Genomic DNA, 15,654 nt, shown 5'->3' on the forward strand with positions numbered 1-15,654 from the left:
AGAGAATGCGAGAACTTTGTAAAGACAATAACATCTCCAAAACCTTTTACATTGCATATTCCTCTAATTAAATTTAACTTTGTGGAAATTACTTTTAGTTTGTCTTATTATTTTTTATATATATTTTGGAACTTAATTAAAATTGTGTTTTCAATTAACTACTAGGGTCAATAGAAACCTAAATTGGTTGAGTTAAATATCACTAAAAATGAAGCATGTAAACTAGCTGTTTGTAAGAAATTTTTTTAATCTAAAATAGAATATATTTTGTGCGCAAAAAGTATCATTAGTTCTTATTAATGCATACATATATCATGAATTAATAAATAAATAATATATACATATACATAAAGAAATTATAAATATGTGTAATGATAACTTATATAATCCTTACTTTAAAAATAGAAGGTTCAAGGGAGATTTACTTTTTGTTCAATTAAATTATACTTATATAGAGGTTATGGATGGCAAATAAATGGAGTGGATAAATTTTGTTAATTCATCTTATAATGGATGGATGAATTAAAACTATTTATATCTGTTAAAATTTCATTGAAAAAATTCAATTTATTTATATCCATTAACAATTTAGACCTATGTTAAACTTCTCTACCCATATCTAAGGAAGATGAAGGATAATAATGGACAATTAGCAAGTTTCTTGGATATCTTCAAGAGTTTGTCCATTAGCATCTCATTTGTAGAGATATAGGACTAAATGTCTACCTATGTTAAATTTATGATAGAGATCCTCACAATGAAAATGAGAGTTAAGGATTAAACAATTGCATTAAATAAGGGGCGCAGTGCCATTTTGCAGCGTTGGCTACTTCTGAAGTTAGGGATCTATGTAGCTTTACAATATTTTGAGTTATAGGGAACATTCATTAATTTGGAAAACTTTGTGCATTAGAGGCAAGCATCAACCTTATGCCTTTATTTGAAAAACTTTGTGTAATTTAGATGGCCCTGCTTCCACTAGCAAATTGATCTATTAGTCATCCTTACAAGATTATGGAAAATGTTTAATTAAAAGTACACATTGAGTTTTGTTGCTAACTTTTCTTAATTATAATTAACATAGAGGAGACAGTGGAAAGCTCTTCTCATTTTGGGAAGCCCATTCATAGCCACAAGTATAGACTTTGTTGATGTGTATACGACAACAACTCATGCCTCAATTTCATGATTAGAAGGTGATTTTTAATGTCTTCAAAGTCATGCATCATCCAAATGATGAAGAGCATTGCTTCTTCATATATAGATAAGGTTGACCAAACGATAAATACGACCTTGAAGTACCCTTTACTCCTTTAGGGAGGAAAATAGTGAACACAGTCGAAAATCTCTATAGAGAAGGAGAAATTCCTAAAAATAAGTATAGAAATAAAAAATAAAAATAAAAAAACCAGAGAAATTCAAGGTCCACCCTTTCTAACTATGTTCCCTAGTTCCCAAGGCACTGTCGGTAGTCCTCCATTCATGTTCTATATTTCGTCAAAAACACCTTATTTCCTTCAAATACCATTTGCAAGTTGCAACATTTGTTTTGTACTTCTAAAACAAGGTTTACTTTTTTTTTTTTTTTTTTTTAACTTTATAAAAATATCAGCTTCAACATTCCTTATTTATCTTTACTAAACTATTCTAAAATCAAATCTCAATGCAAGATTAGAACCATTGACTAAGTTTAATTAAACATGTTATCTTTTTAATATTATTATTTTTAGAATTTTTTTCCACACCATATAAACTTCTAAAACACATATCAATCCTCACCACAAAAAAAATAAAATCTCTCACCTCCTCCTCCATCATCAGTCATGCCTTGCCGCGATCATCACCAGCGGCGGAAGGTCGATGAAGATGGAGGAGATGGAGTGTGGTCATTATGTGGGACATGGGTACGTAAGCAATTGGGGCATGCAATGCAAGAATATGCGTCGTCGACATACAAGCGAAACACCATCATCAATGGCAATTTCTGGCTATAAAAAATATTTGAAGGGGACGGAGTCGGAGATGAAGAGGACAAGACGCGTGGGAAAGAGCAAGTGTTGTGTAACGGAGAAAGAAGTGAAGGGTTCAATGACAAGGATCCAATTGTTGATGAAGAACAAGTATGGGAAGAAGACCCATGGCTGCTAATAGCCTAGGAAAGTAATTAAGATAACGAGAAACTTTGTTTAACAAGTTATTGGGCACGTACATGATTTTATTACAAAGTTTTTGCTTTGGTAATTCAATTCCAAAGTTTATCGTATCATTTTTGCCTTAGTTTTTGTGCCTCATCTTAATTTTTCTTGTATGGTTTTCACAATTTTGTCTATTCGAATTCAAATGCATACTTCGCTCTTTTATTTCTTTTTATCAGAATTTGGTTTGTGTTGTACAATGGACAATGCATTTCACCGATATCAAATACTCAAATTTATGTAGTGATATTGAGAAAATGCTTAAATTAATTATACCAATGCAATATATTAAAAGTTAGTTTTTAATTCAATAATAAATTGTTAATATTTAAAATATATTACTAATAAATCTTTTAATATATATTTAATTATAATTATGCATTAATTTTATCTTTATATTTATATTTTTTTATGTAAAGATTTATGTCTTTTATTCTAAAAGACTAATATAATAAGGTCTTATAAATCCTTAATTTAATTAAATATTAACTAAATTTAAATGATACTTTTAGTCACTATTATAATTTTTTATCCAAAATTTTGATCCTTTCATTTTTAATTATGGAATTTTAATCCTCAAATTTTTCAATTACATAATTGTGGTTCCCTCTATCAATGTTTATCATTAATTGATGATGCCATGATATTAATGTTATAATATTACCTGTGATACAAGTTGTGATTACTCACATACTAATGTAACACTCTAATAATAGCATAGATCAGAAACGTGGAACTAACATGACAAAAAAAAATGTAAATATTTAAAAATTGGTGAAAAGAGACCTTATAAAAACAACAACCCATGAATTACAATATAACTTTCACCATTTAAACTATCAAGCCACTTAACATTTTTTTATTATAAATTGAACACTTTATATATAACACTATTGTCTAAGTTAATTACTTTTTTAAATTCCTTATTTAATGTTAATGTAGTTTAAAATTAATAAATAATAATTTTATTCAATAAAAATACTGTTATTAATAATAAATTAATTATATAATTATTATTTAATTTATTTTTTATACAATAAATATACATGGTGAAAGTTAATATAGTGTTCAAGTTATAAAAATAAAAGTTAACTGTCTTAGTTGTTTAAATAGTAAAAGTTATAACAAGAAAAATGAGTTTTAATTCCAATAAAATCACTTATTATTATTTTTTAAAAATATCATAGTTCTTTGTCATATCATGACATCACTAAAGTGTCATTTGAATAGTTTATGTGAGTTACCAAATTACTATCAAAGTGATATATCATTAAGTTATGTCAATATTAATATCTCGTCATTATCAATCAATAGTCAATTAATCATCAATTGATAAAATGAAACAAAAATAAACAATTAAAAGAGATTAAAATTACAAAATATAAATTATAAAACGATAAAAAAATATAATTTAATCTTAAATATTTAGTAAACATGTACCCTTTGCTAAAAGTAAAATTCAATTAAGAGTTAACTTTGAAGGGTTAAAAATTAACACACATATAATGTACAACATATTACTTTTTTTCTTTCCTTTCCTTTTTTTTTAAAAAAATATATTATTTAAAATTAAAAATCAAACTCTTATATATTAAACATGAATGATTATTTTATATAAAAGTGTTTTTAAAAATTTTTCTTTGACGATAAAATTTTTAGGACAAAATTATTTTTATTTATTAATAATTTGTTTTCAAAAATTAAATTTAATTCATAAGTAATTATGATAAAATTAAATTAAATTAGATTAAAAAAATTAAAAGAATCACTAAAAAGATATATAATTATTTATGAATTAAATTTAATATTTTAAAAATATTTATTATACAAATTTTAAATATATATTACATATTTAAATATAATATTTAGTCGTATATAATTTATTATAATTTTTAATTATATATAATTTGTATATTATACAAACTAAAATACTAGTAAAAAAAAATAAAATAGGAGCAATCTCGATCCACGGGGACAAATTCGGGATTGAATTTTAGAAATTAAGAATAAGAAACTAAATTTAATATCATTTTTTCTATTGACCTAAATAAAACTTAAAAAATCCATTGATCTATATTTTTAATTAATTTTACATATATATATATAAAGTAAAATGAATAATTTAAATTTTATCATTTAATTGCTGTAATTACTCATTTGTAATTTTATAGCTATGAAGGAAAAATAAACCTGACTTTGATTAATCATGTCAATGCCAAAATTTTCTTATCAAAATACTAAAAAGTTTATATTTAATTGTCATAACATAAAAATAAATTCATAATATTACTATTTTATTATAAACTAGAAATTTTAGTGTTGTATTTATTTTAAAAATATTATAATGTTAGTATGTGTAATAAACAAATATGTTTATTATATATAATTAAAACTTATAATAAATTATATACACTATATTTAAATATATAAAATATATTTAAAATTTGTATAATAGAAATTTGTAAATATATGAACTATATTTTAGTTTTATGATAAATAATTTATATTTTAGCACAAAATTATTTTTAAATATTGATAATTTATTTTAAAATATTAATATTTAATTCATAAATAATTATGATAAATAAAAATTAAATTAGCTAAAAAGTTTTTTACATATCTTCTCATCCAAGAAAAGTTCTTAAAAATAATTTCGCATAAAATAATGCTTTGTGCTTAATATATAAAGGATTGTTTTAGATAATTAATTTATGATATAGTTGATTTGTAAAACATTAAAAAATATATATTGTCTTTATATATTCACTTTTTACATTTTGGAGCAAGATTCACCTTTCACATTTTCTCAATTATTTCATTTAAAGTTGTCAAAAACCAATTCAACCCAATGAATTAACCAATAAAATATACCCAAAAGGTTAGTTTAGGTTGAACATTTCAACCTACACACTTCCCTAACCCAATAAATTAAAGGACAAGTTGAGATTGGTTGACCTGTTGGATTCACCTATTTTCTTCTTAAACTTGTGTTTATGAATTTACAAACATTTTATTTGTAGATGTATTGTGGCCTTTTTGTATTATTGTTGATGAACTTATTTGTGAAATTTTGGAGTTATTTTAACATTGTTGAACTTATTTTAATGTTACTAATGAATTTATTGAGTATGTGTTCCCATTTAACATTTGAATCATTACTAGTTTTGTAATATATTTTTTCTTTTTTAATTGTATTTGACAAAATCTTAAGACAAATAAAATGGAAAAAAAATGCTTTGTATGAAATCTTTTTTAATGGGTTGGTGGGTCAACTCAACCCAACCTGCTAACCTATCATGGGGTTGAGTTGAGTTCAGGCTTTCAACCCAATGTAATGGATGTAATGAATTGGGTTGAGGTGTTTGACACCCTTAATGTTCTATATTCATACTCTTTCTCTCTTTGGTACAAATCACACGCGCACATACATACATACATACATACATATATATATATATATATATATATATATATATAGGAGAGTTCAAACGACACCGGTGTAACTTTTACTAAGTGTTACACTGCTTAATAACTTTATATTAAATGTGAATTTTGAAAATCTAACCATATATTAGATTGAAAGTTCATATCTCTTAGATCATATATGTCAAATTTTGTTAAAATTGAACAATAACTTGAAGGTAATCAAAGTGTTCATATTTTAGTATATTTTGAAATGTATATATTACGTCAATTTTGTTTTATGAGAATGAAGTATCAAATCATCTTAGATTAATATAAAATTTGATATATATGATCTAAGAGATATGAACTTTCAATCTAACGGTTAGATTTTCAAAATTCACATTTAATATAAAATTATTGAGCAGTGTAACACTTAGTAAAAGTTACACCGATGTCGTTTGAACCCTCTTCATATATATATATATATATATATATGAGGAGAGATGATAAAACTTCTTAAATTAAAGAATAATGAAAATACTCAATTGGATTGTTTGGGGATTGGATGTAGGTCATTAATGAAAGTGGTTGAACCAATATAGATTGTTGTGCAAGCTTATTTTATCCTTTAATAACTTGAATTTACTTTCTTATTAATCTGACTACATGTTTGTTAATATGTTTCTTATGTCTTGGATATTGCATGTAAGGTAGTTAAAATCTGACTTACATTAATAAGTGTTTTTAACAATCCATTTCACTTTGGTTTAAAATCAATTGGTTCAAGTAGAAAGTCTTTAGATAAGTTTTTATCCAAAAAAGTTAAGAGTAATTTTTAAAATCTAATTCACCTCCCTTTTGAATCAACCATCTTTTCTAACATTCTTTTACTTTTTGCATATGTTTCTCTTTTTGAAGTTTACATTTTCTTCACACCCAGGTGAGCTCCCTCTTCCTCTAGTTGTTTTTTTCTTCTTCTATGTTTTCCTCAATTCACTAAAAACATATTTTTTTATTTGATTTTAATTCTTAATTTTTTTTTTCAAGTTTTTTTACCTATAGTCCTTAAAATTTCCTTTTTGTTACCATTTTTGGTCTTTGGCTTTAAGATTTTTTATTCATGGAGAAAAAAATTGGAGACTAAAATCAAATGAAATTTGTTCAAGAAAACAAGTAAAAATTGACAAAAGTTTTAAGATTAAAAACATATTTAATCCTTAGAAATATAAATTTATCTGAATATATACTAATATTCATAACTTTATATAAGAAAATGTTTGGTACGCAAAATATTTTTACATTTTTGGAAGAATCTTAAAGCGAGAATCTTAGGGGGTATTTGGTATGCGAAATATTTTTACATTTTTGATAATCTTAAAGTAAGAATCTTAATTTCCTATATTTGATAGCTATTTTTAAAAAAAAAGATTCCAGGAACGTTGTTTCTCAAAAATCATTTTTACCCTATTTTCCTACAAAAATATTCTCATGAGGGGAGGTGGGAATCCAACTTTCCTCGGTTAAGAGAAAATTTGAATGCATATAAAAAGACCACAGTATCTTTTTTTAAAACAAAAAATATACCTTTCTCTCTCTCTCTCTCTCTATCTATCTCACCCCCCTCTTCCCCTCTCCCTCTCCCTCCCTCTCTCTCCCCCCTTCTATTTCTCTTTATCCCTCTCTCACTCCCCTTTCTTTCTTTCTCCCTTTCCATCTCTCTCCCTCCCTTTCTCATTCTATCTCTCTTTTCTCCCCCCTCTCTCCTTGTCTCTTTCAATGTCACTCTCTATCTCTCTCTCTCTCGCTTTCTCCTTTTACCTCTCTTTCTCCCACTCTCTCTCATTGTCTCTTTCAATGTCACTCCCTCTCTCTCACTCTCACTCCCAATTTCTCTCTCTCTTTCTCCTTCTCATATCTTTATTTCTCTCTCTTTCTTGTATTTTATTATTTATCGACCTTATCAATTTTAATAATACTTTTAAAGTTTGTCATTTTTCTATAGTTTAATGGTATGTGTTAAAACCTTTTAATTTATTTATTTGAATGAAATGAAATATATGTTTTTTAACTTTTTAAAAATAGGTTAATATCATATTTGTAATAAGATTTGAGTAAATAAATATATCTAATAAGTTTATTTTAATAAAGGATATTTTTGTAAAAAATATTAATATTCCCAAGAATATAGTAGTGTAACCAAACATGAAAATATTTAATTTTTGAAAATCCTATATGAATATTAATAGGAATCTTTATGAGTAACCAAACATATTTTAGTTATTCCCAAGAATCATGATTATTGGAAATTACAAATCATGGGAATAATGATTTCTAAATATGAAAAAATCCCTCCCTTACCAAACATCCCCTTAGTTTCTCATATTTGGTAACTATTTAAAAAAATATCCCAGGAATATAGCTTTTTGGGACCATTTTTATCCCACTTTCTCACAAAAAATTCTCACAGAGGGTGGGAATTCAACTTTCCTAAGTTAAAGAAAATTTTTTATGTATATAAAAAGACCACAATGACCCCTTTTTAAAACAAAAAGTTTCTCTCTTTGCTTTGCTTCTGTTTCTCTTTCTCTCATTCCCTTTTTTTTTCTCTTTCTCCTTCTATTTCTTTTTCTCGCTCTCTATCTCTCTCACTCTCACTCCCTCTCTTCCTTTTTTCCTCTCTTCTTCTCTCTCCCTCTTCCCCTCCTTTCTCTCTCTCCCCTTACCATATCTCTGTCTCTTTCTTTCTTGTATCTCATTATTTATTGATCTTGTTAATTTTAATAATAATATTATTAAAATCTTTTTTGTTTCTATGTTTTAATGATATTTATTAACACTTATTTATTTATTTTTATTTGAATGAAATAAAATAATATATTCTTATTCTTCTTATAATCCTTTTTTTTTGTCGAATTCTATATTTAAATAATTTTAATTAGTTTTCAACTTTTTAAAATAGTTTAACATCATATTTTTAATAAGATTTAAGTAAATAAATATATATACTGAGTTTATTTTAATAATAATATTTTTGTAAAAAATAATTATAAATCCAAAAATATACCATTGTAACCTAACATAAAATTTTATAATTTTCAAGAATCATATATGAACGTTTCTAGAAACTTTTATAAATAACCAAACATATTTTAGTTATTTTCAAGAATCATGATTTTCAGGATTTGTAATTCCTAACAATCATGATATTGGATATGAAAAAACTTCTCTCCACCAAAAACTTCCTAAGAGTAACTCGGTAAAATTACTTCACTCAATAACTCAAATATATGTTAAATTTCAATGATCCAACTATTAAATTAAAAGAATTTTTTATTAAATAAATCAAGTTTACAAATCTTTAAAAAAATTGAAAGCTATTTAATATTTCGTTACATGAATATACTTCATCACATTAAAATTCAACATGTACGTATTACTTGAGTGAAGTAATTTTATTCAGAATTACTATTCAAGTAACTTGTTTCCCACCTTTATATATATATATATATATAATTATAAAGTAAAAAATTATACTAAAAATCATAATAATATAATTTTTTTATACAAAATTATGAACTTAATATTCGTGTATAACACAAGTCATTAGACTAGTAAATATTGTAAATATATTTAATGGTAATTTATACTTTAATGTTACAATTTAACTATGTTTATATGTTTAAATAGATGTATTATATCAACAAACCAATTTGACATAATATTATCACGTGTTAATAAGAATAAATTCAAATTAAAATAAATAATTATATTAAAATTTTAGATAAAAATAGTTCATTCGAATTCATTGTGGATCACCTAAGGTCATCTATAATTCTATATAGATTAGGATGTATTTTTTTCATTTATTATTTTGTGAACCATTGTTGCTTACCATATGGACTCTGGTTGTGAACTTATATTTTGAAAGGCGCATTGAAAGAGGACAATGATACACGTGTCATCCAAGAATTGGTGAACCACTCCTCGGAATAGATGGGTCCAGTGACGTTATCAAGCTCCTTGGACCACCTTTTTCCCCGTTCTGAATTTGAAATCCCATCCCTCTCGAGAGAGACGTTATAAACTCACCCCATTTTTATAATACAAACAAAATTTCAAATTAAGAATTTTTTAAATTTTAATGCAAACTTTTTCAATTACTTCTTCATGCAACGAAAATTCTCTTTCTATGTCTCCATTTATTAGCACTTCAAACTGTGTCTTTCTCTCTCTATTCCTTCACTCCGTACCCTTCTCTCTCAGTCCCGAAATTTTTCCCATTTTGCTTCAACTTCTCTGTGATTTGATTATCCATAGCATAGCCTTGGTCTTTCACCGTGGAAAAAAAAAAAAAAAAGCTCTTGCGGTGGGTGCTTGCTTCTTCCCTTTCACTTCACTCAAATTCTTAGCTGACCCAACTCATTGTTTCAACGTAAGTCCTCCCTCCAACGCCAAAGTTTGCATCTTTTCTTCATTTCCTTTAATGGGTTTTTGACATTGGCTTCTTCCTTTCAGATTTGCGTTTGAGTTTGGCCACTTTATTTTCGCCCCTATTGGTACTCTTATTGTCATCGTGTACGTTATTTTTAGTGTTTGGATTCAGTTTAAGTTCTTATGTTTTGAATAGCCTGAATTTGGTGTTATTCGTTGTTTGGCTGATGAGAATCATTTCATAGATGGGAAACGAGTTTGAATCAGATTCATTTGGGCGAGAAGTAATGCCTGTGTATAAGCACAGTTTGTACATGCCTCTATTTACATTTGAATCCATGAATACACTGTATAAGGCTTGGGCTTTTCTAAAATTACTCAAGATCTACAAAACCTTCATTTTATCAAATAGTCCCAACCCCCCTCACCCATTTACATTAGGATTACCATATACACATTTGATCCCAGCTAAAATTTTTACTATGGATCTTTAGAATTTTGTACTTGATTCATTTATGAACCTGGCTATTTTAAACTTCTAAAGTTTAATAACATCAGGAAAGTTGTGAGAATTTTATTTGTTTGGTAGATTTGACTCTTGATTGTCTGGTTGGTTCAGTCAAAGGAGATTTGAAGGTAAGCAAATATCAACTATGAAGTGGATTAGGGTTTGTATACTAGTATCTGATTGCTTTCTTCCAATGGAGATCTAGAGATACAGAGAATCATACTATTGCAATTTTGGTGTGTGTTTGTTTGAAGTGTTTTGGTTTAGATTGCATCAGTTAATTAATGGTGAATCATGTTTCTAATTGTGGTTGTAGTTTCGTCACAATTGCTGTCAAGGGGAGTCATTGAGTCAAAAAAACCTTTACATTGTGGGTGGCCGCAATTGCGGTACAGGCCGTAATTTAAAACCATGTGGTGTATTATTCTGTTCCGTATTAATGTTCCGATATGAATAATATACACCTTTTTCCCTCAGATTATAATGAGTTACCTTGTGCAATCTTTGTATAATTTTTATTTGACTAGCAGTTTTTTCCTGATGTGTCTTGAAGGTTTTCTGTCTTTAATTGAGCTGAATGACATCGTGTAATTCATGTACCCAACCTCACCTAGTGGGATAAGGCTTTGTTATAATTGCTTCTGGAAGGTTTACTGAATTCTGCTTCAAAAATGGGAGTTGAAAAAGAAGGGACGAAAAGTGGAGGAGGTTATGTTGGTGGTTTTTTCCAGTTGTTCGACTGGACCTCAAAATCTCGTAAGAAATTATTTGCTACCAAGTCAGACTTGCCAGGTAAATTTACTGTATGCATAGAATATACAATAGCATTTTTTTATATCTCTTGTCTATTGTTTTGCATTACTGATACCAAAAGTTTCTAGTCATTTGGTGTTTTGCTGTTGGTAATTTTTGTCTAAATCACTTGCAGAGCATTTAAAACATGGAAAAAAAGTCGATTACAGTATGGCATTGTCACAGTCCTCCTATCTGGTAGCAATATCACTATCTCCTGCTATCTATTTAAATATGTTGTTATAAAATTTGATAGTTACTTGTTTAATTCTTTTAGGTTGATGAAGATGAAAATGGAGTAGGAGCAAGTGTTAGAGGAAGTTGTGATCATAGTTATGCTTCTTCTGTAACAGATGATGAAGCATGTGGAACAAGGGCCCCTGGTGTTGTTGCCAGGCTTATGGGATTAGATTCCTTGCCTCCTTCCAGTTTTTCTGATCCTTATTCTACCCCATATTTTGATACCCGATCCCTTCAAGACGCTCAGTACTTCAAGAACAACCAGCATGACCATCAGACCCCATATTCTGGAAAGCTGGTTGAAAAGGTTGAGGGATCTTCTAGGAATTTCATGGTTGAAAAGGCTGAGGGCTCTTCTAGGAACTTCATGGAGCCAAAGCCGCAAAAGGCCCTTACCAGGCCAATTGAAAAGTTCCAAACAGAAGTATTGCCTCCAAAATCAGCTAAATCAATTCCTGTTACACACCATAAACTTTTGTCCCCCATTAAGGGTCCTGGCTTTGTTCCTACCAATAATGCTGCTTATATAATGGAGGCTGCAGCAAGAATTATTGAGCCTGGATCCCAAGCCAGTACCAAGGCTAAGACACCTCTAGTTTCATCATCAACACCATTGAGAGTTAGAGATCTTAAGGATAAGGTGGAGGCTTCACAAAAAGGACCTTTAATTGGACCATCCTCCATGACCTCTAGAACTCGAGATCTGAAAGAGAAAAGAGAATTTTCTCAAAGAACTACTAGGCTTTTAGAATCTTCTCAAAGATCAGCCGAATCAAATGCTGCCAAGTATCTAAAAGGACAGTCTTTGAACAGAAGCTGGAATGGCTCTGCGGATACATCCATCAAATCTCCTACACATGAGGAAGAAACTTCTTCTATGAAGAATAAGGGGAAGTCCATTTCACTTGCAATTCAAGCGAAAGTGAATGTTCAAAGAAGGGAAGGTTTGAGTTTGACTGGTGGCAGAAGTTCAATGGGCCATAAAGAGCATTCAGATGTTAAATCCAATCAACCAATGAAGGCAAATAATGTTCAGAAGAATTTGCATAAGAAATCTTCTGGTCAGAATTCATCTGGTGCGCTCAGACAGAATAATCTGAAACAGAATTATTCAATTGACAAAGACAAAGTACCATCAAAGCCATTGGTTACCAATTCACACATTAGGAAAGTTTCCACTGCAGATTCCCCTTATGGACGCCATAGAAGCTCTAGTAATAAATCTGTTGCAAAATCTAAAGTTGGTTCCAGAAAGTCATCAATGGAGGTGACAGATAGTGAAAAGGAAGTTTTGTATACCAGCACAAACAATTTTCCTAGAAAGAAAAGATCTACTGACAAGGACTGGAATGATAGGGTTGTGGACAATTTGTTCATTGAAAAAACTCAGAAGCCTGTTAAGTCTAACCTTGTGAGTAATAAACAACATAGTTGGGGCGAAGAAGTTAAAAAGAAAGACATGGATGTAGTTTCATTTACATTTACCACTCCATTAACAAGGAGCAATCCAGGTTTTGAGACACCTGGACAAGCTGGCCAGAATAATAATGGTCTTTCCTTGGATCAACGCATTAAACGAGTGTTGCTTGATCCAGAAAACACAAGATCTCCAGTTGGATACAATGTGATTGGTGGTGATGCCTTAGGTATCTTATTGGAACAGAAGTTGAGGGAATTAACATGTATGGAAACCACTTGTCATGACTCTTCTAAAATGAGGCACCCTGCCACTAGTGCACCAATGTCAGTTGATCAAGTAACCGGCCTTAATATGGTTAACCTCGACCTAAAGTTGCAACAGAAAAAAGACCAAGATGTGTTAAGCAGCAACTATGATTCAGACATCTCCTCTGCCGGTCCTCTTGAATTATCATTGAAGCATAACTCATGGGTATGTAACAATCCTTTAATTCCTTTGCCCTTTTTTTTTTTGTATTTATCATTTAAGCATGTCAGTCAGAACTGTATAGGGTCACTTGTTAAATGGCCTAACCAATAGATGTTAAGCTTTTCTGTTTCTTGTTAAAAAAATCATCCGTATAAATAAAAAAATAAAAAAAAAACAGATTCATCGTCTGTTTCCCTATGGAATTATTTTTTTGTAAAAAGTAAATAATTACAGGTAAACATAGTTTTGATTTGTGTTAATTTCTACCTAGTTACTAAAAAACTGATTTTATTATTCTTTGGTGCTGCTTTTTTTCTTTTTTCTTTAACATTTGTTTCGTTACCACAAATGGGCATTTCACTTCATAGTTACTAGTTAGTATACTTCAAAAGATTCAAGTAAATTGCCTGCAATTAACTTAGTTTTTCCTAGAGAAATGCAGTTTTCTGAATTAAGTAAAATGATCAGTCAAATTCTTAGACTATTTAATGCATCTAACTTTGGCCTTGGTTTTATCATCTTTGGTGCTTGGAAGAATTCATTTGTGGGTTAGAGTGATCTCAGGCACTTACCTGTTCTACTATTTCTCTGTAGTCTTATGTTGCAGCTGGTTTGAAGATATAAACAGCACTTTTTGCCTGTATTTATTTCAGATTTGAGCTTAGTGAACCATGTCTAAGTCCATATTAGTCGATTGTGATAATTGGTTAAATCATGTGATAAACGACTCTTATTATGCTGTTAATGTAAAATCAAGTTTGGGTTGTTAAAATAAAATGTGATTAAAATTACAGGCTGTAACTAGTAATAATTCCATTGTATTCAATAATCAACCACCCATATACCAACTTATGGGCATATTCTTATGATTTTCTGCCATATCGAGTAGGTGATTAACTCAAAGTTGTTTACAGATTGATGAGATGGAACCACAGTTACTCAATTGCCGCCACCCAAGTCCAATCTCTGTTCTCGAGCCTTCTTTTTCAATTGAAAGCTGTGAATCTTCATTCAGTACGGATGTTACTAGTACAGAAGGTAGTTTTGTGCTTAAATATGGGCATTTAATTACCTATTTTGGAATTACTTATTTCATTACCCAGGAGTGCTAATATATATCTACTTTCAGGAAGTAAGCTGTGCTCGTCTGTTCAAACTCAAGAAGTTCATAGCTTGAATTTTTCAAGGAAGTTCTATCCTTGTGAATCTGATGCAGAGTTATCTGATTCAGCTTCTTCAACATCAGCTGGGAACATAGTGAAGAAGAAGCACACAAGTACATTTTCTGTCACAAGGTTTGGAGGCTCCAAAACATGGGAGTTGGACTATGTGAAAGACATATTGTGTAATGTTGAGTTGATGTATATTGACTTTTCCCTTGGACAAGCTAGCGAGGTTATGAACTCTCATCTATTCAACCAGTTGGAAGGCCGCAAGGGAGGGTTTAAGTGCGACGACGAGTCTATGATGAGAAGGAAAGTTACATTTGATTGTGTGAGTGAATGCTTGGACTTGAGATGCAGGCGTTATGTAGGGGGAGGATACAGAATGTGGAGCAAAGGGTTTGAAATGGTGAAAAGAAAAGAATGGTTGGCAGAAGATGTGTACAAGGAGATCACAGGTTGGAGTGGAATGGGAGATTCAATGGTTGATGAGCTTGTGGACAAGGACATGAGCAGCCAGTATGGAAGATGGCTAGATTATGAGATTGATGCTTTTGAACTCGGATCAGAGGTTGTGGACCAAATTTTTAATTCTTTGGTTGATGATGTTGTCACTGAAATCTTGCAAATGTAAAACACCTTAATGATTGATTTTGCGGCTGTTTGCTATTGTGTATTGTCTTATTGATTCATAGAAATAGCATGATCAAGTCTATAACTATAACTTTTTGTGATAGAGGCTGCTGCTTTTCACTTGACATATATGGATACCACCTTCAGTTGCTTTGTACAGCGTAGTACCTCTTTGAAATTAGGCACAATTGTGTGGTGAATTCGACTTTGTGCATGCTTGGTTTCTTGGGTTCAACTAATCTCAACTTATCTTTGGCGTGTGGATGGAGGAGGTATTCGTGGTAGGGTAAAAGAAAATTTAAATACTCTAATTTTAGTTTAGTAGTGTGGGTTTTATTTAACTTAATTTGGGATATTTTAACTAAAGACGATAATTTTCTTTTTAAAAATTGAATGAAA

At 29.5% G+C, this 15,654-nt stretch overlaps 1 protein-coding gene across 6 annotated transcripts; it reads left to right on the top strand.

Annotated features, from left to right (window-relative positions):
- The first annotated feature begins 9,763 nt into the window (after positions 1 to 9,763).
- Positions 9,764 to 15,409, top strand: LOC109814979 (uncharacterized). 6 transcript variants are annotated; one of them, XM_020379530.2, is made up of 8 exons: positions 9,764 to 10,032; positions 10,116 to 10,175; positions 10,856 to 10,928; positions 11,093 to 11,331; positions 11,468 to 11,529; positions 11,609 to 13,462; positions 14,374 to 14,497; positions 14,589 to 15,409. In XM_020379530.2, the coding sequence occupies exons 4-8, from the start codon at positions 11,211 to 11,213 to the stop codon at positions 15,254 to 15,256; spliced, it is 2,829 nt and encodes a 942-aa protein (XP_020235119.1). In that variant the 5' UTR covers positions 9,764 to 10,032; positions 10,116 to 10,175; positions 10,856 to 10,928; positions 11,093 to 11,210; the 3' UTR covers positions 15,257 to 15,409. The 6 variants fall into 6 exon arrangements, with proteins under 6 accessions (XP_020235119.1, XP_020235121.1, XP_020235118.1 ...); XM_020379532.2 differs by having other exon boundaries at positions 10,856 to 10,909; XM_020379529.2 differs by having other exon boundaries at positions 10,116 to 10,928.
- Positions 15,410 to 15,654: the final 245 nt, after the last annotated feature.

The sequence above is a fragment of the Cajanus cajan genome, chromosome 1 (assembly GCF_000230855.2).
Source record: "Cajanus cajan strain Asha chromosome 1, NIPB_CcT2T_4, whole genome shotgun sequence".
NCBI lineage: Eukaryota > Viridiplantae > Streptophyta > Magnoliopsida > Fabales > Fabaceae > Cajanus > Cajanus cajan.